At 39.3% G+C, this 23,849-nt stretch overlaps 1 protein-coding gene across 1 annotated transcript in view; it reads right to left on the bottom strand.

The window, feature by feature from the left end:
• The window catches only part of LOC136882316 (popeye domain-containing 2), a 154,920-nt gene extending 135,976 nt beyond the window's left edge, over window positions 1–18,944 (bottom strand). Inside the window, exons 1-2 of the mRNA XM_068229162.1 lie at window positions 18,806–18,944; window positions 1,186–1,337 (exon numbers count right to left, since the gene is read on the bottom strand). Of these exons, the coding sequence (XP_068085263.1) occupies window positions 1,186–1,337; window positions 18,806–18,944 (291 nt within the window). The remainder of the gene's footprint in view (window positions 1–1,185; window positions 1,338–18,805) is intronic.
• Window positions 18,945–23,849: the final 4,905 nt, after the last annotated feature.

The raw sequence follows: 23,849 nt of genomic DNA, 5'->3' as shown, positions 1-23,849 counted from the left end.
CACCTCCATGAAAAGAGCTGCACCACCTGAAGATGAGGACACAAGTTTACATTTTATCAAAAAGTCTTATCCCATACTGGTACTAGGTCATCATATATGAACTTCATCCAACATCAGATACCAGCTTCATTGTAAACTCTGTCCAGATTTCTACATTGGCTTAATTACCAGCACTTTCACTAATCTGGCAAATATACAGTCACCAGAGTACCTGCAAACCTGTAATGTGGATCTTCCTGTCCCCAGTCACATCTGGCACCATGATGTCACTTTTGATGATTTTTTGACAATAACCCCCATCGTACCATCTTCTTGCCCGTAGAGATCCAAAAGTTGGACATCAGCTAGTGTTCAGATCTAGTGAAAAACCAGGCTTTAACATTAGGGTTTTTTTTTTTTTACAATTTGCTTTATGCCATACCAACACAGATAGGTCTTATGGCGACAGTAGGATAGAAAAGGAATAGGAATGGGAAGGAAGCAGCCGTGGGCTTAATTAAGGTACAGCCCCAGCATTTGCCTGGTATGAAAATGGGAAAGCATGGAAAACCATCTTCAGGGCTGCTGACAGTGGGGTTTGAACCCACTCTTCCTGGATGCAAGCTCACAGCTGCGCACCCCTAACTGCACACCCAACTCACCCAGTTTAACGTTAGGTAACTATTACTCTTTTCTCACTTATCTCCCCCACCCTGTTGCCCACCCCTCTTTTTAAACTCACAACAACATCTGCTTGTCAACAGTAATCACCACCATTCTTACGCTATCTTCCACAGACAAAGGTTGCAGTCAAAAATGTTGGTCCCATGTCTTAATTTTGTGTACTCTATTCACACATGCTTCAATAGTAAGTCATTGCTCTCCATCTGTTTCCTATGCATGTAAATATTGAAGTATCTGTTATCAGTGATGAGAAGAGTACAGGAAAAAAATAATTGGGCTCAATTACAGTTGCCTTATAAAAATTTTACTCTAGTACAATTACAATTTGCCATTTACCTGGCAAATAAATTAATTGGTTCTAAAATTCTCATCGCTAATCTTCGATGATTTGTTGGAAGGGAGGGAGTACATCTTTGTATTTACTGATAAGTCGCCCTATAGATTACTTGTAAAAATAACTGTGTTTAATGTTAAGAACATTGTTGGAATGTCTTTCGAAGTACTGGAGAGGTAATGAAGTACCTCATCGAGAACTAGTGAAGCTAGTGGTTCTGCTGTCGTAGAACTGAAAAAGTTATCTTCATAATCATCATCATCATCATCATTATCATCATCATCATCATCATCATCATTTATTTTTTCCTGTTTCTTTTTCCAGCGATGTAAATCAATTACTAGAATGTAATGATTATTAGAACATAATGATAACAATTTTATTTTAAGAAGTAAATTACAAGTAAAAAATTACTAACAATGTAATTGTTACAAGTAATGCAATTATTTTTACTCAATTACTTCACAACTCTGTCTGTTATGATCGCGGCCAACTGGATCCCTTGCTGTGCTCCTTATACCAGCCTTGACAATCGCTTGTGAAGCCCAGCATAAAGCTGTAATTGGAAAGTTTCACCATAATGCCGCTGGAGCACTGGCCTCCTAGTCACTGTCAGGAAACTGTATTCCGCAAATTTCCGCATTTCCAGTTTTATTTATATTGTTTTGCTGTCGTAAATGTTGGCATTGTGTTCGCAATGAAGTGCTTGTTGGCTTGATATTGAGAGCTGATGGTTATGCACTAGTGAGTTTATATTTCTTTGTGCAGTGTGGTGATTATATTTTTTAAAATTGTGTTTACAAATATTGGAATTTGTGACATTATTGTGCGCCTTTTTGTACTCTGAGCAGAAATATTCTGCAAAAAGAACAAATGTAATGAGTGGCTCAAAGTGATTTTGGTGTAACTTTGTCCTATGTGCTAATTCTCTTTTTTTAATGGTGTAGTGATTTGCTTTCCTTTAACTGTGTTTGGAAATATTCGATTATGTATTGCTGTGTGCCTTTTTGAATTTTGAACTTGTCCTCGGACACTCCCGGCACTAAAAGCCATACACCATTTCATTTTTATCATTGGTGCCATGCACTGTCCACAGAATGCATAGAATTATTTTGAAGCAGCACATCTCAAATGAATCAATTCTGAATGAGTCACTCTTGTTTATTGTCCATGTCTCAGCAGCATACCAGCATGTAACAATTGGAAAAATGAGCGAATTGAATAGTCTGAAATTTAGCTACCTAGATATGTGAAAATCTTTCATGTTTGTGAATTTATGCTCTATTGTGTAGACACTATGTGCATTTCGCATACCAGACAATGGAGGTGTCGCGAGAGGAGCAGTACAGCACAATCAAATTCTGTTTTCGTTTAAACCATACAGCCACTGAAACTTATGAAAAGCTGAAGTAAGAGTATGGTGAAGATGCACTACCTCATGCAACAGTGTTTTGGTGGTTCAAGGACTTCAAAGAAGGCCGACTTGTCTGTGTTAAACAAGGTGGGCCTGGTGTTTCGGCTTCTGCTGTGACTGAAGTCAACAAAACACAGCTGCTGTGATTGTCCGTGAGGATCGGTGGAGGAAGCACATTGCAAAGAAATGACCAGAGCTTTCTCGGACTGGGTGGCAACTTCATTATGGCAATGCACGGCCTCACGTCACAAATCAAGTCATGCAGTTTATGGCTTGATTCAACATTACCTGTGTGCCACATCCACCTTTTAGCCCTGATCTTGCACTCTGTGATTGTTTTGTTCCTATTACTAAAGGCAAAGCGTAGGGGCATTCAATTTGAGAACTCTGAAGCAGTGCTCAAGAAAAGTGAGGCGATTCTTAAGGACTGGACAAAGAATGGTCTGCAGCATGTGTTCAAGGACTGGCAGAGATGCTGTAAAATGTGCATTGAAGTAGGAGGGGACTACTTTGAAAAAGATCATGTAAATATTGAAATGGATTAACAAAACCCCTGTGAAAAAAAAAAAAAAAAAATCAGTCTCCAGTCTTTGTTGATCAGCCCTTGTACATTCAGAGAAGACATTTATGAGCAATTTTTATCACTTACAGACATGATTTCTTTTGTTAGAATAAATGTATTAAGAAGTTAATTTTTACTAATTTCCAGATCCTTATGATCAACCCAAATTGGGACAGATGATTTAATCAAATGAATCTCTCTCTCTCTGTCCAGGAGTATTAATTTTAAATCTGTTTTGTAAATAGGGGAATACATACTTTTTGCCATTTCTGAACTAACAATAATAGAAATAAATAGCACTAGACAATTTTACTGAATCAAAGTTAAGATCAGCCAGAGAAGAGGAGCAAGAGCAGGATTGTCAAAGTGTTGATGCGGGCTTCAAGATATACCAGTCAATTCAAACACTTTGGGCAGTAATGCATGTACTGTGGCTGACTTAACTTCTGCAAACATAACTTCCATTATGTAAATATACGAGGGTCATCCAGAAATTAAGTTTCCCTATTTAAAAAAAAATAACATAGTTACATGAGAAACTTTAGTGGCACCCGATACAGCAATGTCGGAGCTATTTTTCGACATAATTACCACCAGAATTGAGATACTAGTCATATCGTGGGAACAACTTTTGTATGCCGATGTCATGAAATTCTGCCACCTGGGAATGGAACCAGTGTGTGACATTCATCTTCAGCTCTTTGTCTGTATGAAAATGCTGACAGCAGGACAGAAATTTCTTGACATGCAAGAAAAGAGATGAAAATCGCTGGAAGCAAGATCAGGGCTGTTCGGTGGATGATCAAACACCTCCCAGCAGAACTCCTGCAGAACAGCTGCTGAGCATCAAGCCGTATATGGGCAAGCAATGCCATGAATCAGCACAAACCTGCACTGGGCATTTCACGCCTCTTGGTTTGAACGGCCTATCACAATTTTTGTGGAAAATTTATCACAGACCGAACCTTGCAAGAGAAGGAATACGAGCTGCCATTTCAAGCCACTGCTGCTGCGCTACTGACACCAGGTGGGACTTGTCCAGCCGGTATGTGATTGCTACATCATAGATCTGTCACGCATGCTCATATTTCTGTTTATATATGTTTACTTTATGAGAAAAGAAATAGCGAAACTTAATTTCTGGATGGCCTAGGTAAATCAACCGTGATGCACTGTATTTTTGTGGAAGTTCCTTGAAATTGTGTCAGTGAAAGCCAGATAGAGAAAATTTGAGACGGCATAATGCTCTTTTTGTACCATGTAGGCCTCCGTAAAGAAGACAGATGGGTGAAAATTACCTATGTGTGTAGAAAACCAAACTCCACCACACAACAGCCCTTGGGTCTTGGCGCACTAAGTGACTTCTGCTCAACCTGAAGGCCTGCAGAGCATGAGGTAATGCATGGTCAGCACCACTAATCCTCTCAGTTGGTATGCTTGGCTTTCTGGACTGGGCTGTTATCTCACTATCAGATAGCTCTTCTGTCATTCTCACATAGGCTAAATGGACTTTGAACCAGCCCTCAGATCTAGGTAAAAATCTATTACCCGGTCAGGAATCAAGCTTGGGTCCTCCAGGCGAAGAGCAGACTTCCTACCCATAGACCATGGGGCTAGCATTACCTGTGTGTACAGCAACATTTTTGAAAATATTTGGCTCTTTTAAAGAAGAACCCTTTCATTTGGCTGACTGAAATGCAATGGGAAAGTTGTCAGCTGAAAAGTGAGGTGGATACAGAAGTAACATTATATATGAAGAAATTCAAGAAAATATTAAGGATGATATTAAGGTATATAAATACAGAGGGCCTCTATGAAAGAAGAAAGTCTAGAAGAGGATACTTACTGCCAGAGCTGAATAAGTTAAAATTTTGTGGAAAGTGATAAACCAAAAGTCTTAAATGTTCATTTTCAAAGTATATCTTGTGTATCATTCTTTTAATCTGTCATTAAAACTCCTATCATATTATAATAGTCTGCAAAATAAACCATAAGAGAGCAGAATTGAGAGACAAACAATCAACACAGATTGTATGAACTTCATGAAACAGAGTTATATATCATAAGGAAGGAGGAAGATCTTGCATAAAATCACAACGGAACATACCATGTAGCTTAGATGCTTTCCAACAACATAAACATGACCCAGGCCACCATAGCTCAGTTTGATAGAGCAACCAACGTGAAATCAGGAGGTTGTGGGTTCGGATCCCACTGGTGTCTGGTTGGCCATGTTTGCTCTGTATTTAACATCTCTTCATTATGTACTGTATGTACTCAATGTGACCTAATATGTCTAGAAGAGGATACTTTCTGCCAGAGCTGATTATGTTAAAACTGTGAAGAAATTTTGTGTCAAATGAAAAACCAAAATTTTTCCTAAATGTTCATATTCAAAGTATATCTTTTGTATTCATTCTTTTAATCTGTGATTAAGTCCGGGTCCATGGCTAAATGGTTAGCGTGCTGGCCTTTGGTCACAGGGGTCCGAGGTTCGATTCCCGGTAGGGTCGGGAATTTTAACCTTAATTGGTTAATTTCTCTGGCACGGGGACTAGGTGTGTGTGTCATCTTCATCACCATTTCATCCTCATCACGACACGTAGGTCGTCTACGGGCGTCGAATCAAAAGACTTGTAGGCCTGGCGAGCCGAACTTGTCCTCAGACACTCCCGGCACTAAAAGCCATATGCCATTTCCATTTCATCTGTCATTAAAACTCCTATCATATTATACCAGTCTCCAAAAATTTAAATTAAACTCTGTTGTAGTTCTATACTTTTTATACAATTTTCAAAAGAATTAGGGGAACATGTTTTTTAATAATACCTCACACCCAGGCATATTACCAACTAAACCTTTATTCTTTACTGTTGAAGTATACAAAAGAACATCGATGGATTCGCGTTCATTTTCAGAACACAAACAGAAATATCCAAATAAGGGCAAAAATAAAGTGATAAAAGTCCTCCAGGGTGGATTTTTATCACAGTTGGAGAGCTTCTGTTTTGTGTATGTCCTCCACAAGCATTTAGCACAGCTTGGCAATGTATAAGTCGACGGAGGTCACGTTGCGATACCAGGTTCCATTCTTCAATGAGAGCCTGTTCGAGGTCTTGGAGAGTCTGTGGTGGAACAGGACGCCCACGAACATTTCTGTCAAGCCTATCACACACATGCTCGATGAGATTAAGGTTGGGACTCACTGCTGGCCATTCCATCTCTTGAATGTCCATTTCTCGCAAGACAGCTCTAGTGATGCTCGCTACATGAGCCCTGGCATTTCGTGCATGAGTATGAATTCAGGGCAAACACTGTATGCAGCAACCAACACATGCTGTAGCAGTATGTGCTCAATGTACCCCGCAGCGGTAAGATTACCACGGACGACAACAAGATCCGTACGGCCATCAATACTGATGCCACGCCACACCATCACAGAACCTTGTCCGAATCGGTCGCCTTCCTGGACAACAATTGGCATATACTGCTCACCACAGCGTCTCCATACATGTTGACGTCCATCACACTGTATCAGGGGAAATCTGGATTCACCTGTGAACAACGCAGGTCTCCATTAGCGAAGTTGCCAGTTGACGTGGGTACGAGCAAACAGAAGGTGAGCTTGCGCAATGTTGCTGCGTTAAATGGGGCACTCAAACAGGGCATCTGGATCATAAGGACACTTCTCTTAACTTGTTCCTTACAGTCTGGTCAGACACCGTGACTCCAGTGATCCTCCTGAGATCTTGTTGCAGTTCCCTGTCAGTTGCTGAACAATGCTGCAATGCACAGATGGTCAGATATCGGTCATCCTGTGGGGTTGACATGTGTCCACGACTTTGTCCAACCCTCCTTGTGAACTGGCCTGTCTCACTGTGATTCCACAAGCGGTGAATAACTGACAGAGAGACATTGAGGTCCACAGCAACATGAAGAAAAGTCCATCCTTCCTGGATCAAAGTGGCGGCCCTTGTGACTTGAAACTTGTTAAAATGTCTCATGGGATGTGCTGGTTGACGTACAGTGTACTCAAATGACCGCTGTAGTCAGTGTACCTCACAACGACACTCGGACACACCGGTATTCTCTTTGTTTTGAGGGATCACCTGATAGTTTAATGCATGGCTACACCTACAGATGGAGTATAACTTCGATTTGACATACCCTGAGTAGCTAAGGTCTAAAGGTATGTTGTATGACCATTGGAACCCCATCTGCCAAATTAACGTTCACATACCAGACGTTCCAAAACATGTTCCCCTAATTATTTTTCACTGTGTACCTTAGTTCCAAATGATTACAGTACATGGATTTGGAATACAAAGTGGTTTAATTTTTTTCCTCAGATTAAGAAGACTGATCTTAGTACCGTATCCTGTGGATGACAGTACAGTATTGACTTTGGTCCAGTATCTTGAAGATAATTTTGTAGAAGAAAAACGTGGAAGTTCCGGTGAGTACTATGAATTGGTTTAAAATATTTATTAATTTTAAAATATTAAGATGATTGGTACACTTTTGTTAGTTTCATCATTGAACCAGAACAAAGAGGAAGAAGTCACCTACTTCTAATAAGTTTGAAGGTATAATTTAAACTCTGGGTGAGTGAAACCTTGTATTCAAGACTAAGTCGTTTGAGCAGTTTGTTCGGACATATAAAGATAGGAATATGTAATGGAACACATTACAGGTGAACACCACGAACTGAGCAAATTGGCTGTGCAGTTGGGGGTGTGCAGCTGTGAGCTTACATTTTGGAGATAATGGGCCCGAACCCCCATTGTCGGCACCCGTGAAGATGGTTTTCCGTCATTTCCCATTTTCACTCCAGGCAAATGCTGGGGCTGTACCTTAATTAAAGCCATGGAGGGTTTCCTTTCCACTGCTAGCCCTTTCCTATCCCATCATCGCCGTGAGACCTATCTGTGTCAGTGCAAAGTAAAGCCAGTTATAAAAAATAAATAAAACAGAACACGATGAAAAGCCAGTGTATGAAGAAGGAGCAATACAAAGAGAAGACAAGTACAAACATGAAAACACAAAAGAACCATCTGCTGCTGCTGCTGCTGCTGCTCACATTGTTAAATAGGGGTACATACAAGAACATTATTTGTGGGTACATATTTGTTAGTTTTCTGATTGAACTAGTCAAAGAGGAAAAGATCACCTTCTTCTAATAAGTTTGAAGGTGTTATTTTGGAATGGCTGTTGTTCAGATCCTGGCCAGTGCAAGTGGTTTTTTTTTAAATTTTAAGCCATGTTCCTGTGGTTAATATTCCTTGTATAACCAGAGGTTTTGCGGCTGTGATCACAATATCAGCACTTGCTTAAAATTATAAGTTTGCTTCCTAATAATTTCTTTGTTCTTTCATCTAGAAACTTAAACAAATATTTTAATAACCCTCTTTGTTTATCTAATACCGAGCTCAATATCTGCAGTCGCTTAAATGCGGCCAGTATCCAGTAATTGGGAGATAGTGGGTTCGAACCCCACTGTCGGCAGCCCTGAAGATGGTTTTCCATGGTTTCCCATTTTCACATCAGGCAAGTGCTGGGGCTGTACCTTAATTAAGGCCACGGCCCCTCCCTTCCCATTCCTTGGCCTTTCCTATCCCATCGTCGCCATAAGACATATCTGTGTTGGTGCGACGTACAGCAAATAGCAAAAAAAAAAAAAAAAAAAATTATCTAATAGTACACTGAGTGGCCAAAATTCACGGGAAGGGGTGTCCCATTAGAATGTACTGTTTATAACCCCTGAGTGTTGCAGCTAGCTGTGGCATAGCTGAACAGTCTGTCACAGACACCAGTGTCATGAAGATGGCAACACGTCATGAGTTTGACTTTGAACTTGGGACGATCATTGACGCATGGTGCATGGGTCATAGCATTGCAGAGATTACACATGAATTTGTGTTTCTGAGGTCAACAGTGTCAAGGGTTGATCTTCAATATCGGAGAGAGAATGTTACCACCCACGTAAACCACCACACGGAAAGACCACAGGTGTTTAACAAATGGACATCAAGTTGCCACCGCAGAACCATACTGGGCACTCGATGGGCTACTGTGAGTCATATCACCACCCAGTTGAATGTTGGGAGTCAGGAAACCATTTCTGCCAAGAATGTAAGGAGGCAACTGCATCGCATGGGCTTCACCAGTTGACGACCAACTTATGTCCCTTTATTGACGCCTCGACACAGAGTTCAACGACATGCATGGGCCCGCAAACATCGGCAGTGGATCATAGAACAGTGGCGGCATGTGGCATGATCCGATGAATCCTGGTTCCATTTGTATCGAGCTGATGGGTTCGTAAGAGTGTAGCGTATGCCCCTTGAAGCTATGGATCCTGCATGTCAACAAGGATTTGTCCAGGCAAGAGGTGGCTCAGTTCTGGTCTGGGCAGCGTTCTCATGGTCGCAATTAGGCCCCATTGTCCGGCAGCTGGGAGCGCTGACAGGTGCACGTTATGTAGACATTCTTTTAGATCATCCGTATCCTTTTCTGACCCTAGAGTACCCTGATGTAGATGCCATATTTTAACAGGATAATGCGCCATGTCACCACTCTGTGGTGGCACACAGGTGGTTGGAGGAGCACTCCAGTGAAGTTATGACCATGGATTGGCCCTCCAGATTCCCCGATCTTAATCCAGTCAACCATTTATGGGATGCTGTCGATGCTGGTGTACACTCCATGAACCCTGCACCAACTACACAAGACGAATTGTTGGTAGCATTGCAAGATGCGTGGGTCCAGATCCCTCCAGAATTATTCCAACACCTTGTAGAGTCAGTGCATCGCCCTATTGCTGCCACTTTGAGAGCTCTCAGAGGAGCAACTCGTTCATAACATCACATTCAGTATCTTCCCATGACTCAGTGTATATTTAGTCTAATAGTATATTTTAAAAACAAGATTTATTTACTGGTTATTTATTGATATTTTACACAATCCAATGTTTGCATTTAAACAAGAAATTAAGCTTTACTGTATTGTTATTCTACAGTTTTGATACCTTAGTTTCAAGTGAATGCAATATTGTACATAGATTTGGAATAAAAAGCGGCTTACTTTTTTTTCCCCTCAAATCAAGAAGACTCATCTTAGTGTCCTGAGGATGGCAGTACACTCATGACAGTCCAGCATCTTGAGGATAATTCTGAAGAAGGAAAATCTGGAAGTTCAGGTCAGTTCTATGATTTAAAAATTTATTAATTTTAAAATAGAACATTGCACTAATTAATTTTGTTAATGCTATTAATTCTGTTAAAAATATGTATGTATTAAATAATGGACGAAACTCATTTTTTTGTACACTTACAGTATAATTCAGTTTTGCCATTACTAGCTTTAAAACATGAATCTTTTATTCATTGGTATGATTTGGATAGTTAGTATCTTGGTTGTAGACAGTAGTAGTCATGTATGTGAAAGTACTATCATGTCTGGCCAATACCATGGACTTGCAAGACAACTAGATTCCTAAAGAGGTTTTCCCCACCATTTCTCCCTTGAAGGAATGGAGGAGCGGAAAGGAACTGGCCACCCTACCGCACATAAACTCTGGCTCAGGAACACCTCTGCGGTGGTTCAGACCTGCCTTCGGGCAGAATAACCCTTACCTTACCATCTCCCTTGAATATACTGTGATAATACTTTTCTCAGGGCCTCAACCGATTCTTTCCCACTCTAGCTCTAGTTGATGTAATGCAACATCATGTTCAGGTTATCAGATAGAACTGATTCTCAGTCCACTTACATTTTCTTGTCATGAGGGAAACTGAAGAAAGACCGTGAATTCTTCTGCACTTCAAAATGATTGCAGACAAACACAGCACATATCTTTCCTTTCATGTTTGAGGAGATATAAATGAATGATGCACACAGTCATTAATTTTAACTTACCATACTACAAATGCATAAATAACACAAAAATCTTTGCCAGAAGGGTAACTAACTCCAGGTCATACTGCTAGACAGAGCTTAAATCACAGTTCCTCAACATCTCACAGACTGTCCTGTATTATTTCCACTGTATTCGATGAGACCATAGAGCTAGTTAAAAATAAAGGATTGTGGATGGGGTTAGTTAATTCATAGAGGCCTTATAGTCTGTTATAGTCTAGAATGAAGATGTATGTATGTATGCATGTATGTTTTTCCTTAGCATTATTTGTCCCACTTACTAGTGGGGTCTGCTTTTTTTTTGACTCTCTGTCGCCACTTCACATGATTGTGTGCCACGTCAGGACAAAGGCATGCAATTTTTAGATCTTCATTTACGTTGCCAGACCAATGCTGTGTCAGTCGTCCTATTGGCTTTTTCCCATCAGTCAGCAATGTCAATCCACTCTTTGCAACTGTTGCCTCAGCAGCTTGAAGTACATGCCCATACCAGCAGAGATGGCTTTCCTTCATCTTTTCAGTGATTGGTGCCACTCCATGTCACTGTGAACCTCATTGTTGCTGACATGATCATGAAGTGTCAAGCCAGATGTCCATTTGAGCATCTCTGTTTCCATCACACCAAGTTGCTGTTCCATACAGAGCAACTGGACGAATCACAGATTGATAAACTTCAGATGTTAGTCGATCTGGAATCTTCTTATCACATAGGACACCAGCCATTGAGTGCCACTTCAGCCATGCGCTGCTCACACAATATGATACTGTATTTCAGAATTGAGGGTGCCATCTGCAGTAATTGTCAAGCCAGGATGTTTAAATGACATTGTCTTTGGAAGATCAGTGCTATTAATGTGAATTGAATTCAGATTGTTTAGATCAGTTGTCAAATATTCATTGAGTCATCAAATATTCAGTTTTCTTAACATTGAGTCGTCATCCAAATTTTGTGAGACGGTTCATCCATGCCTGGACTTGTACTTGAAGGTCAATCTTATCCTCAGAGGCCAAAAGCACATCGTTAACATAGAGTAAGGTCCAAGGTGGAGATTTCTGTAGATCTCTTGTAACAATATCCGTGAGTGTAATGAAGAGGAAAGGTGAGAGTACAAATCCCTGATGGACACCAACAGGAGGAATATCACCAGACAATCCAGCCACTGATTGTACTTGTACTTTTTTTATAAGTTGCTTTACTTTGCGTTGACACAGATAGGTCTTAAGGCGACAATTGTACAGGAAAGGGCTAGGAGTGGGAAGGAAGCGGCCGTGACCCTAATTACGGTACAGCCCCAGCATTTGCCTGCTGTGTAAATGGGAAACCATAAAAAAACATCTTCAGGGTTGCCAACAATGGAGTTCAAACCCACTATCTCCTGAATACTGGATACTGACCAGTCGGACAGAAGATATCACTAGAACAAGCCAGCCACAAGAGAGGCAAGGGGACTCTCAATCCACCAATATCAACCACTACATGAAGCAACAAGACTACTACAAATTGTCACAATGACCTTGAGAAATCACCTCTTCAAACCCACACAGTGACAGGTGGCATTGTATATCCTTTTAAGCACCATAAGGCAGCATTAAAACAATGGATCATACAATATCTTATGAAAACACTAACAAAAATTTAAGTCCCAAGGTGACACTCAAGTTCGTGAAGATTCAAATGAGAGCATGCAAATCAGATATTAAAGACTAAATAACCCAAACCAACCATGACAACACACACATTGGATATTAAAGACTGAATAATCCAAACCAACCAATGTCATTCACAAGTTTTTAAAGCAAAACAATTAGGTTTTTATAAAATGCATAATAATTGTAGACTCACCTTTTTCAGACAGAATAACTGTATGCAATTTAAATGTTTTCATATATAGCACATTTCATTAGTCAAAACAGTTCACATCAGCTGGATGTTTCTTTTTTTTTTTTGCTAGTGGTTTTACGTCGCACCAACACAGGTCTTATGGTGATGATGGGATAGGAAAGGCCTAGGATTTGAAAGGAAGTGGCTGTGGCCATAATTAAGGTACAGCCCCAGCATTTACCTGGTGTGAAAATGGGAAACCATGGAAAACCATCTTCAGGGCTGCCGACAACAGGATTTGAACCCACTATCTCCCGGGTGCAAGCTCACAGCCGCACGGGCAACTCGCCTGGTAGAGGATGTTTCTATAGACCATATAATACACATAAAAAGACCTTTAGTAAAAACAATTCATGGCAGTTTAGCAATTTAAAGTATTTTATTAGTAAGCAAAAACCCAGGATCCTGGCTATTTTGATCGTAGGTATTAGCAACAGCAGTTGAAGATACCTAAAAATATACGTGAAACATGTCCTGCTTAAGACATAATAATGTAAATTTTTTAATGTAAATCAATAAAAAACATATTGTATTGAAAATGTGGACTCTCAAAGAACTTTATTTTAGAAAGGTATACGTTGCTCAATACAGACGCAATGATGAAATGTATAACTTGTCAAATTACCTCTGATGCACGCACGGAGCTTGTGTTGGTCAAGAATGGAACTCTGACAGCCCACCAATACATTGAGGATATTTTCGTGGATCATATGGTGCCTTTTGCACCTGCCATTGGTGATAAAGTTATCCTGATGCATGACAATGCTTGCCTTCACATTGCTGTTTGCGTACATAAGTACCTCGATGAAGTCGGAAGTGAGCGTATGGTGTAGCCTGCTTGTAGTCCCAACCTAAACCCGATAGAGCATGTCTAGGATATGCTTGGATGCTAGGAGTCATTCCTCTGACACACTGGCTCAACTTTGGGCTGCACTCCAGGCAGAATGGGAACTCATACCACACAAGAACATTCTAAATTGCATCTTGATTGAATCACAAGTGTAACTGCAGCTAGAGGAGGTAATACCCATTACTGAAGCAATGAAAATGTGTCGAAAACATGTGGACAAACTGTGCAGAGCTCCAGGTTTTGACATTTCCAAATTTATGTTGGTGGATTGTTGTGATTGTCACGATCAACAATCTTTATCAGTTACTGCACTGAAGCTTCTCAATATGGGCTAATTAACTTATGATACAGATTTGATTTTTACCATGTTTCAAATTGACTAACATTAAATTTTGTCTGAAATACGTAATGTTTCACTTCTTTGCCAGTAACTGTATTTACATGTTGTCATCGATAACAACAAGGTCATTAAACTGTTTATCTCCTATTAATGGCCCCAAACAGCTGAAAATTCTTGTAGCTGGAATACATAGCATTTGCTTTGCTATGGTTGTCAAATGTGGAAATGTATTTCTCTTGTCTCTCCACTGCTGAAGTAAATTATTATCAGCCTGCAGATCTACATTTATATATTGATCAAGTTCATCATGATGTGGTAGATCTCTTGTCCAGTCCTCAAATTATCTTTCTTTCCTTGGAACTGTATTTGCTGTCCATGTTGTGTCCCCATATCACCACCAAAATCTGGTGATGCCCCAACTAACCAGTCACTCAGGTGTTCCGGTCCTAACTCTCTAAGCAAAGTCTAAATTTACCGCTAATACAGATTTTGGGGAACACGTACTTCGACAGACGAACATTGAATAATGGAGTTCCATTGAATGATGGGCAACAGTTGGTGAAAACAAATTCCTAATTTATTCAAAATATCTACAAACAATGGTAAGGCAAATAAATCAGCAAGAAATGCAGATTATAAATCCTGAATCCAATAACTCTCAATCAAAATTTCACTGCGTTTGTAAATGTTCAGAGTTCTTTACTGCAATCAGCATGAAAGTTACCTTTGAATTCCAGGCTTTAACATACATGGTGTTGAGTTTTAATCAAAGTGAACTTGTATTTTATTTCTCGTCGAACACATGAGTAGCTAATTTCATATCCACAAAACATTGTGGTCCTAACCGACCGATACATGTTACTTATTATGCGCAACACATTAGCTTAAAAAATATAGAATACCTCATGTGGATTTCAATTCATCACAGACACAAGTTACTTACAACAAAAATTAAATCATCAAATAATATATAATACCTGAAAACATAATGTCAGTCTCACATACAGACCAAAATAAACATTGACACTTGGCCATCAAACACTCCTTGCCTGTCATGCATTCCAACGATGATTAACACAGATATGAACCTGGAATATACCCTTCCCAGGTCTCAAACACCGAAAACATTCCCTCGGGCTGCCTATCTTTCGATGGGATCACATTCACTACACTCCCCAACTTATTAAAGATGATGCAGACAGTTACTATGCATAGGCCTTCATGTATAACAATCCTTGGGATTTTAATTATTACCTCTCCAAACAATAGACTAGTCCTGACGGCATTACTCACTAGGAGATCACATGTGTTCCCTACACTCATTTTTGTTAAGTACTAAGAGCTTTTCTTTTACACATGATTTTGACATTTTCACTGATGATAACTCATACTGTGTGTACTATGAAGTTTTGCAACAGATTATTTACAAAACAGCTGGAACACATGCAGCGCTACGTTGTGCTGCATCACTTGTGATGGAGGGTGAAGTTTAAGGTGCCTAATCTCAGTTCACAAAGATTTAAAGCATTGCGAAGAAAAAAGTCCCATACTTAATCTGAACCTGGATAATATGATATGATACTTAATTATTTTTCTCTAGATCTACAGTAACAATATCCATTTGATGCGTTAAATGAGAAAAATAACAATGTCCAGCCTATGCCAAAATTCACTCTTTCAAACTCCACATAATGTACAGAAAAAAGAAAAGAAAAACAACACACGCAAAAAACAGAAATGAACAAACAAAATAATAATAATAAGAAAAGAATAATCAAACGTACTCCATGGACATGCCATGAAATTCCTCGGATACTTCGGAAACGTAACCCCCAAAGTGAGGGTCACCACGGCAGTCATCCTCGGCCCTTTCATGCCACGTCCAATGTCTCCCCTGAATATTTCTATTGTCTTTCCAGAATGTGCAGTTTAAATAAAATAATTAAAAGACATAATAAAGTTGAAATAAAATAAGTGGTACTAAGAATGTCAAAGACCTTCATGCCCCTCTTGACTAGACAAGCAAACCCTTGCACATTCCATTCCTCTTACCTTTTTTTTACTTGACCCACTCTGGGTTGCTCAGTCCAGACTTACGTTACATCACCAGCCGGGTATGAGTACCTCATCATAATGTCTTCGCTCTACTTACATTCTGCCATTACGTATTCTGCTCACGTTGCAACTTTATCCTTGTACTACTTATCTGTTCCTGCTCATCATATTCAACCATGCTTAATCAATTTCAACACCAAGCCATACTTCACATGAAATTTGCCATCACGTCCACCAAACCAAAATTTACAAACAAACACCACTTCTTAATTCTCATCCCTCTCCCAACACTTAAATTCTGCCATTACATATACCACCACTTCTCCATCTCCACATTTCAGCAAAAAATTAATACACTTCATTACCTACCAAAAACTCCATCTAACTCTGCAATCATTCACTTACACCTAGCTCGATAGCTGCAGTCGCTTAAGTGCGGCCAGTATCCAGCATTCGGGAGATAGTAGGTTCGAACCCCACTGTCGGCAGCCCTGAAAATGGTTTTCCGTGGTTTCCCATTTTCACACCAGGCAAATGCTGGGGCTGTACCTTAATTAAGGCCACGGCCACTTCCTTCCCACTCCTAGCCTTTTCCTGTCCCATCGTCGCCGTAAGACCTACCTGTGTTGGTGCGACATAAAGCAACTAGCAAAAAAAAATCATTCACTTACACTTAACATTCCCAATCAACTCTAAATTATCTTACTATATACCACTTACAACTTACTCCATTATTTCACTATACCTATTATACCAACACCTACCACCATCACCATCAAATTCACTATACAGACACCTACCTCCAACTCCACATACTCCAAACACATTTACATTTAACTTCGCTATACAAACACGTACTTCATTACCTACCAAAAACTCCATCCAACTCCACAAGTATTCATTTACACTCCAAATTCACTATACAGACACCAATACTACATCAACTTGCCAAATCATACCACCACTTCACACTTAACACCCCAAATCTATTCCACATTACCTTACTATATACCAATTCATCCAACTCCACAATTATTCATTTACACTCCAAATTCACTATACAGACACCAATAGTACATCAACTTGCCAAATCATACTACCACTTCACACTTAACACTCCAAATCTATTCCAAATTACCTTACTACATACCAATTACAACTTACTCCATTAATTGATTATACCTATTATACCAACACAACTCCACAATCTTTCACTTAGACTTAATACTACCGGGCGAGTTGGCCGTGCGCGTAGAGGCTGTGAGCTTGCATCCGGGAGATAGTAGGTTCGAATCCCACTATCGGCAGCCCTGAAGATGGTTTTCCGTGGTTTCCCATTTTCACACCAGGCAAATGCTGGGGCTGTACCTTAATTAAGGCCACGGCCGCTTCCTTCCAACTCCTAGGCCTTTCCTATCCCATCGTCGCCATAAGACCTATCTGTGTCGGTGCGACGTAAAGCCCCTAGCAAAAAAAAAAGACTTAATACTCCAGATCAATTCCAAATTACATTACTACATACCAATTACAACTTATTCCATTAATTCACTATACCTTCTATACCAACACATACCACCATCACACTCATCCATTACCCATCATAACAAACCATCAAAAAGCATCTTACCTTTCTATATACATCAATAACAGCAATCCAAAAAAACACTAGCCCTAAATTACTTACTAGCTTTACTTAGTTTTTGACTCCTAGTTACTATACCTTCTTCTCTTTTATCTATCTTCCCCCATAAATCTTTTGAGTTTCTACTTCTCTCTTTATGTAGAACCATATTTTTATTGACTTCCTCACTCTTATTAACTTTCTCACTCTGCACCATACATTCACTCCCATTTGGTCTTAAACAGCCCTCCCCACCAGACTCTCCTCTTATTTCTCTACCTAATTCTCTGGCTCACATTTTCCTTTTCTCACTGTCAGATCAAAACTCGTCGAAACTTTGTTGCCTTCTCCTTCTTTCCTCCGGACTCAATTCCACATTAAGATCACTCAACTCACTGTTTCCCTTGTTTGCACTGGTTCCTGGACTTGCCTTTTCATAATGTCTGTCTTCTCTGGCACTCGTTTCAACCTGTTTTAAACACTGTTCCAAAGACTGAAGTTTCGGCACCGTCCAATTGTGAGTCCACTTACCATTGGACACCATCAGTGACTGACACTTAATATGTGCCCGCAGACCTTGCATTCTTGCTTTAATCCTATGTTTCTCCAGGAGTTTAAAATTTTTATTCCCCTCTCTTCCCAAGTCCGGCTTAATCCATATATTTTCTTTCTGCAAGTTTCCGGCGTTTCTGATTACTATGTCTGCCATTAGTGATGATAGCAGCATCACCTTTATAGGTCTGCGCCCCCTCATCTTGCCTACCCTCTCAACATTGTCTATATCTACCTCACTAAAGTTAATTTTCATTATTTTTTGTATGACATCTACCACCTTATAGATAATGTCCACTTTTGCTTCTCTCTTGTCTTCTTGTAAACCGTACATAAATATGGTTTTCTTCCTTCATTCTAGATTGAGGGCTGCTACTTCTTTCTTCAAATACATTACTTCCTCTTCCATATTTTTTTATTTTCTCCCTTAGCAATACTATTTCTCTCTCACTTTTTCCCACTCTTCCTTTAACTTCGTTCGAGTTTTCTTGGATCCACAGCCTCATCTTCTCATGTTCCTTGACTTGCTCTTGAATCATCTGCTTTAACTGCTCAAACGGGCAGAGTTCCTCCACTACCTCCTTTACCACTTTCTTTATCACCAATTCATATTACCACTGCTCTGAGGGCCTGGATTCACTTCCACGTCCCCAATCACCAAGAGCACTGAGACCACCATTACCGCCAATAACATCTCACCCTTCAATCCCAGTTCCACACTCACTTCCTTGCTTCTGGTCATATTCTTCTTCATTGTTCCCTGCCATCTACCTATGACGGCCCTATATTGTTCTACGCCGATCATCTTCCTTGTCACACTCTACTCGCCCCATCGGCTCGCTCGCCCGGCACACTCCACACAGCACAACCGTTCGTTCCACTTACATAGGCTTGACTCAAACCTGGATAATAGAGAGTTTACTTTATATCTTTTAATCTTCAGTCCGTATTTTGTTCAATAAGTTAATGACGAATATGTGACCCATTGCGCAGAAAGGAACCCAAAGTCGGCAAAGGAAATTTTACAGTGGGGCTGAACAAAAGTGTCTGGGGTGTAAACATTGCATTTCTATTTTTTGCCTTCTTGTGCTTACCTATGGGTATTCTTAACAAACTAAGTTATGTAGCAGTTTGAGTCTTTGCCACTTGATGTCATGAAAACTTTGTACATATGGTAAGAAAATTAGTGAAAGCTGTAATTGTGATTTACTCAAATTACTGTTTTCTTAATAGCAACAGTCAATAATTAATATCTTCTGAATTATTGCACCTAGAAGCATGAACTCTTGTTCAAAACTCTATCTTATGCCAATTTTAGAACCACAAAAATCTCAAAAATGAAAAATCTGACTTTGGGTTCCTTTCTCTGCAACAGGTCACATATGATATTAGCTAAAATTGTTTCAGTTTGCTTGCTCAGACAATTAAAATCACACATTAAATGCCACAAGTAACAATGTACACTGATTGAAATCTTGTCCACTGTTAAGTTACCACGTGTTGACATTATACACATAAAAACAATAAAATAATAAATAAACAAACGACAGGATAAACAAAATACAGAAAAACAAGGACAACTTAAGGTGATACAAACAGATGGGCAACAGGTTGTGGAAAGTGCTGGAAAACCCTACCAGGAACGTAAACTTCTTCAGCAGAACAATCAGATTTCTTAAAATACCATTTATTAAACACAGAATTACTCAAAAGCCTTCAAAAATTGGATGTAAGTCATACCTAGCCCAAGCATAATAACGGGCACATTTGATGCTGAGTGCTCATTGACACTCACAAAACAATTTGAAGATATTATACAATCTTACCTTTGAAAACGTTGCAGGTTAATTGAGACAACCAATCAAATTGACAACCGTGTTCGCAGGCATATGAGGAATCGTGGTCCTGTCCTTGGAACCCATATGATGTTCCTACTGATGCAAATTGCCATCTCCCTTAAAATATTATCATCAAAGGGATATTTTAAATCACAACAAATTAACGGTTTTAAAAAAAGGTACATAATTTAGAAAAAGGTATTAATTTAAAAGAACATATAGGGAATTCTGAAAACATAATCATGCAGTTGCTTCCGTATAATGGATAGGTGCTGTAAGGCGGCAATATATCTAATTGCAAATCTATTTTGGAATTGAAGATTTTGTTATACAGTGGGCTAGTCCCATTTTACCAGAATAAACACAGGTTAAATTAGAAAGTCGAATTTACAGTTTACATTGTAGGTAGCAAACCCCTACGCTTGGAATTTAAAATTTCGTTGTACAGTGGACTAGTCCCATTCTACTGGAAACAGGCAAACGGAGAAAATGCAATAACATGGATTTAAAACTACAAGTTATGTGGTAAGGTTGCCTGCTCCCAAAAGAAATTATATCATAGCACTGAAAAGCACTATTTTGACTCAATTAAATCATCAAAGATGCAAGACTGAACTGTAGAATTCCTGCGAGAGATACAAGTAAAGGTAATTAAGGCATTTAAAAATATACGACTTAAATTATCCTGTACCTAGGGCTGAACTCCCTTGTGGAGCAAGAGCCCAAAACAGATACGTCTGCCAAGACACAATATGAGAATCAGACACTAACTTTACATCTTACAATATAAACACACACACACACAGTTTGCATATGTTACCCTTCTAGAACAACAGGATCAGTCGACCAATTACATGCAGAATTCCAGCCAGAGCAGCCCCTCATCTTCTATCATGAGGGTGGAAACTTCCCACGCTCTCTGACAGTCTCCAGAACAACAGAAACAAGGGTTCTTTCTGGTGCTAGAGAGACATGAGAAATGATGCTTTTGGCCTCCTTATAGAGTACGTCAACAGTTCTCTTCACCATATTACTACACAGAACAAAGCCCCTTTATTATGCACTAGCATCCCCAAAGAAAAGGAAAAAGAAAGTGTACCGGGCGAGTTGGCTGTGCAGTTAGGGCTGCGCAGCTGTGAGCTTGCATCCGGGAGGTAGTGGGTTTGAATCCCACTGTCGGCAACCCTGAAAATTGTTTTCCACGGTTTCCCATTTTCACATCAGGCAAATGCTGGGACCGTACCTTAATTACGGCTACGGCCACTTCCTTCCCACTCTTAGGCCTTTCCTATCCCACCATCGCCATAAGACCTATCTGTGTCGGTGCGATGTAAAGCCAATTGTAAAAAAGAAAAAAGAAAATTGTATACGCTTTCTTTTTCATAATAAAGTATTGCAATTTAAACTGGTACAACTACAATCAAAATACTTTGGATACCACTTTCTTTATAGTAGGTTATGGAATGAATGAAATTATACATTAAAACTCACAAAGTCAATAAAATGAAAATAGATGCTACTCATCTGAAATACAATGACAGAAATCACACATAAAAGATATTTTTAAATATGGTAGCGTGGGTATCCCCTGCATGTTGTAAGAGGTGACTAGAAGGGGCCGCAGGAGCTTTTAATCAGGAAGTGTGGGTTGGCGACTAAGGGACCTTTAGCATAGTCCTGTCATTGCTTCCACTTACTTGTGACAGACAGGCTCCTCACTTTCATTTATCCTATCTGACCCCCCTTGTTCTCTTCTGACCCCAACAGCATTAGGTTTCTGAGGCGTAGGGAACCTTTCATTTTCACGCCATCGTGACCCTTGTCTTTTTTTGGCCGATACCTTCATGTTTCGAAGTGTTGGACCCCTTCCTTCTTTTCCCTGTGATAAATGTTACTAGAAGTTGGTTACCGAGTTGTACAGTGTGTTTAGCTGAGACATGAACAGGATGTCCAGCTGTTGCTGCAATTGGCCGACTTCCTCTTAAAACAATAATTACCACCACCACCACCACCACCATGTACAGCCTCTCAAAGACAGATTTTTTTTTTTTTTTTTTTTTTTTTTTTTTGTTTAACCATCATCATTTTAATTTCCCTTTATCCAATTCCTGCTAGGTCAGGGTGTTGGTGGTACTTCTCCATGGTTGCCTCTCCTACCACCACTCCTCTTCAATAATTGTATTCATGCCAGTCTTCTTTGTTCTTATAGTGATTTTGACAGAGTCTGTCCATCTTGCTCTGGGCCTCCCTCTTGCCCTCTGTCTTAGCCTCAAACAACTTGTTTTGGTTCTTTCTCTCCTCCCTCTCATATCATGTCCAAACTATCTCAGTTTATTCTTCTCCATCATATCACTCAGTTTTTCTACCCCCTATTTCTTTTCTGACCTCAGCATTTCCTACTCTGTCACTCCTTTCTTTTCCTACCATACTCCTCAGGAACTTCATCTCATTGGCCTGAATTTTACTCTCATCTCTTTCTGTCAATGACCAAGTCTCTGATGCATATGTTAATACGTAAAGGCGTATAGTACATCTTGTACATCTTCATTGCATTTAATATTTTATCTTAATTTTAAGTATTATCAAAATATGACTCACCTCCCATTTACATATGCACCCTGTGGTTAGCCACAACAAACATTACTTCTATAAATTCAAGTTTTTCTAAGGAAAGAGTATCTTACCTATGAAGAACATATTCAGTACCAAGCATATGTTTGTTTGTTTTTGTTTTTGTTTTTTTAGCAAATGTTCAACAGTCACTTTCTGACCACTGGTATTGACATTCATTCATACATTGATGAATGTGGACTCATGGATGAACAGTGTTCATTTGGTACACTTTTGTTAGTTTTCTAATTGAACCAGAACATAGGGAGAAGAAGCCACTTTTTCTTATATGTTTCTATATTTCAGAATTTCATCCAAAAACTTGAATATGGATTTTAAGAGCTCTCTTTGTCTGATAGTGTTTTAAAATCAAGATTTCCTTATTGGTTCTTAATTGAAATGTTATGCAATCCAATATTTACTTTATTATTATTTATTATTTACATATTTTACGCCCACATTGGAGCACTGAAATCAATACATTTGAGTTAATTTCTTCTTCTTCTTCTCCCAGAACTTTTTCATCCTCTCCGACCTGGAAGCCCTTTGTGTGTCCGATATAGTATATTGTTTCCGTTCAACTGCTTTTAGTTTGAGACTTATGCTTTTGTTCTTCAAAATCCTCTTCTCTTTTCTGTCTTTGATTTGTTGCCGAGTTATACCCAATTCTTCCAAATCGTCCTGAACTTCTTTGAACCAATTATTATTGATTTTATTCTTCAAAAAGTAATCGAATAGTTGTTTCAATATCCTGGTGTCTGCTAATCTTGATATGTGACAGAAAAAGGAAATTCTTCTTTTACGCATTGTAGATATTATTGATTCACATTCACGATAGACAATGTTGTTAGGCAACAATCTCCACTGTCCATCAACTTGGTGTTTTTTATTAATAATTGTTCTAAGAATTCTTCTCTCAGTTTTCTGTAATTTGTCTGTTGTAGATTTTACATTTAATTTGAATAAAGTTTCACTAGCATAGGTTGCCTCTGGTTTAACTATGGAATTATAGTGTTTCAGCTTAGCGTTTATCGAAAGAGATTTTTTTTTATAGGTTGGCCAGGTAAGTCTTTGTGCTTGTTTAAATTTAGTTGTTCTGTGCTCTATTGCTTCTTTTTCATTTGTGTTCCATGTTATTATTTCCCCAAGATATTTGAATTTCTGAACAATTTTAATCTCTTTATTACTGTTCAGCTGAATAACTGCTAAAT

Source organism: Anabrus simplex, chromosome 1, assembly GCF_040414725.1.
Source record: "Anabrus simplex isolate iqAnaSimp1 chromosome 1, ASM4041472v1, whole genome shotgun sequence".
NCBI classification, from domain to species: Eukaryota; Metazoa; Arthropoda; class Insecta; order Orthoptera; family Tettigoniidae; genus Anabrus; species Anabrus simplex.
The sequence above is the reverse complement of the archived record's forward strand: the minus strand, read 5'-3'. Positions and strand labels throughout refer to the sequence as shown.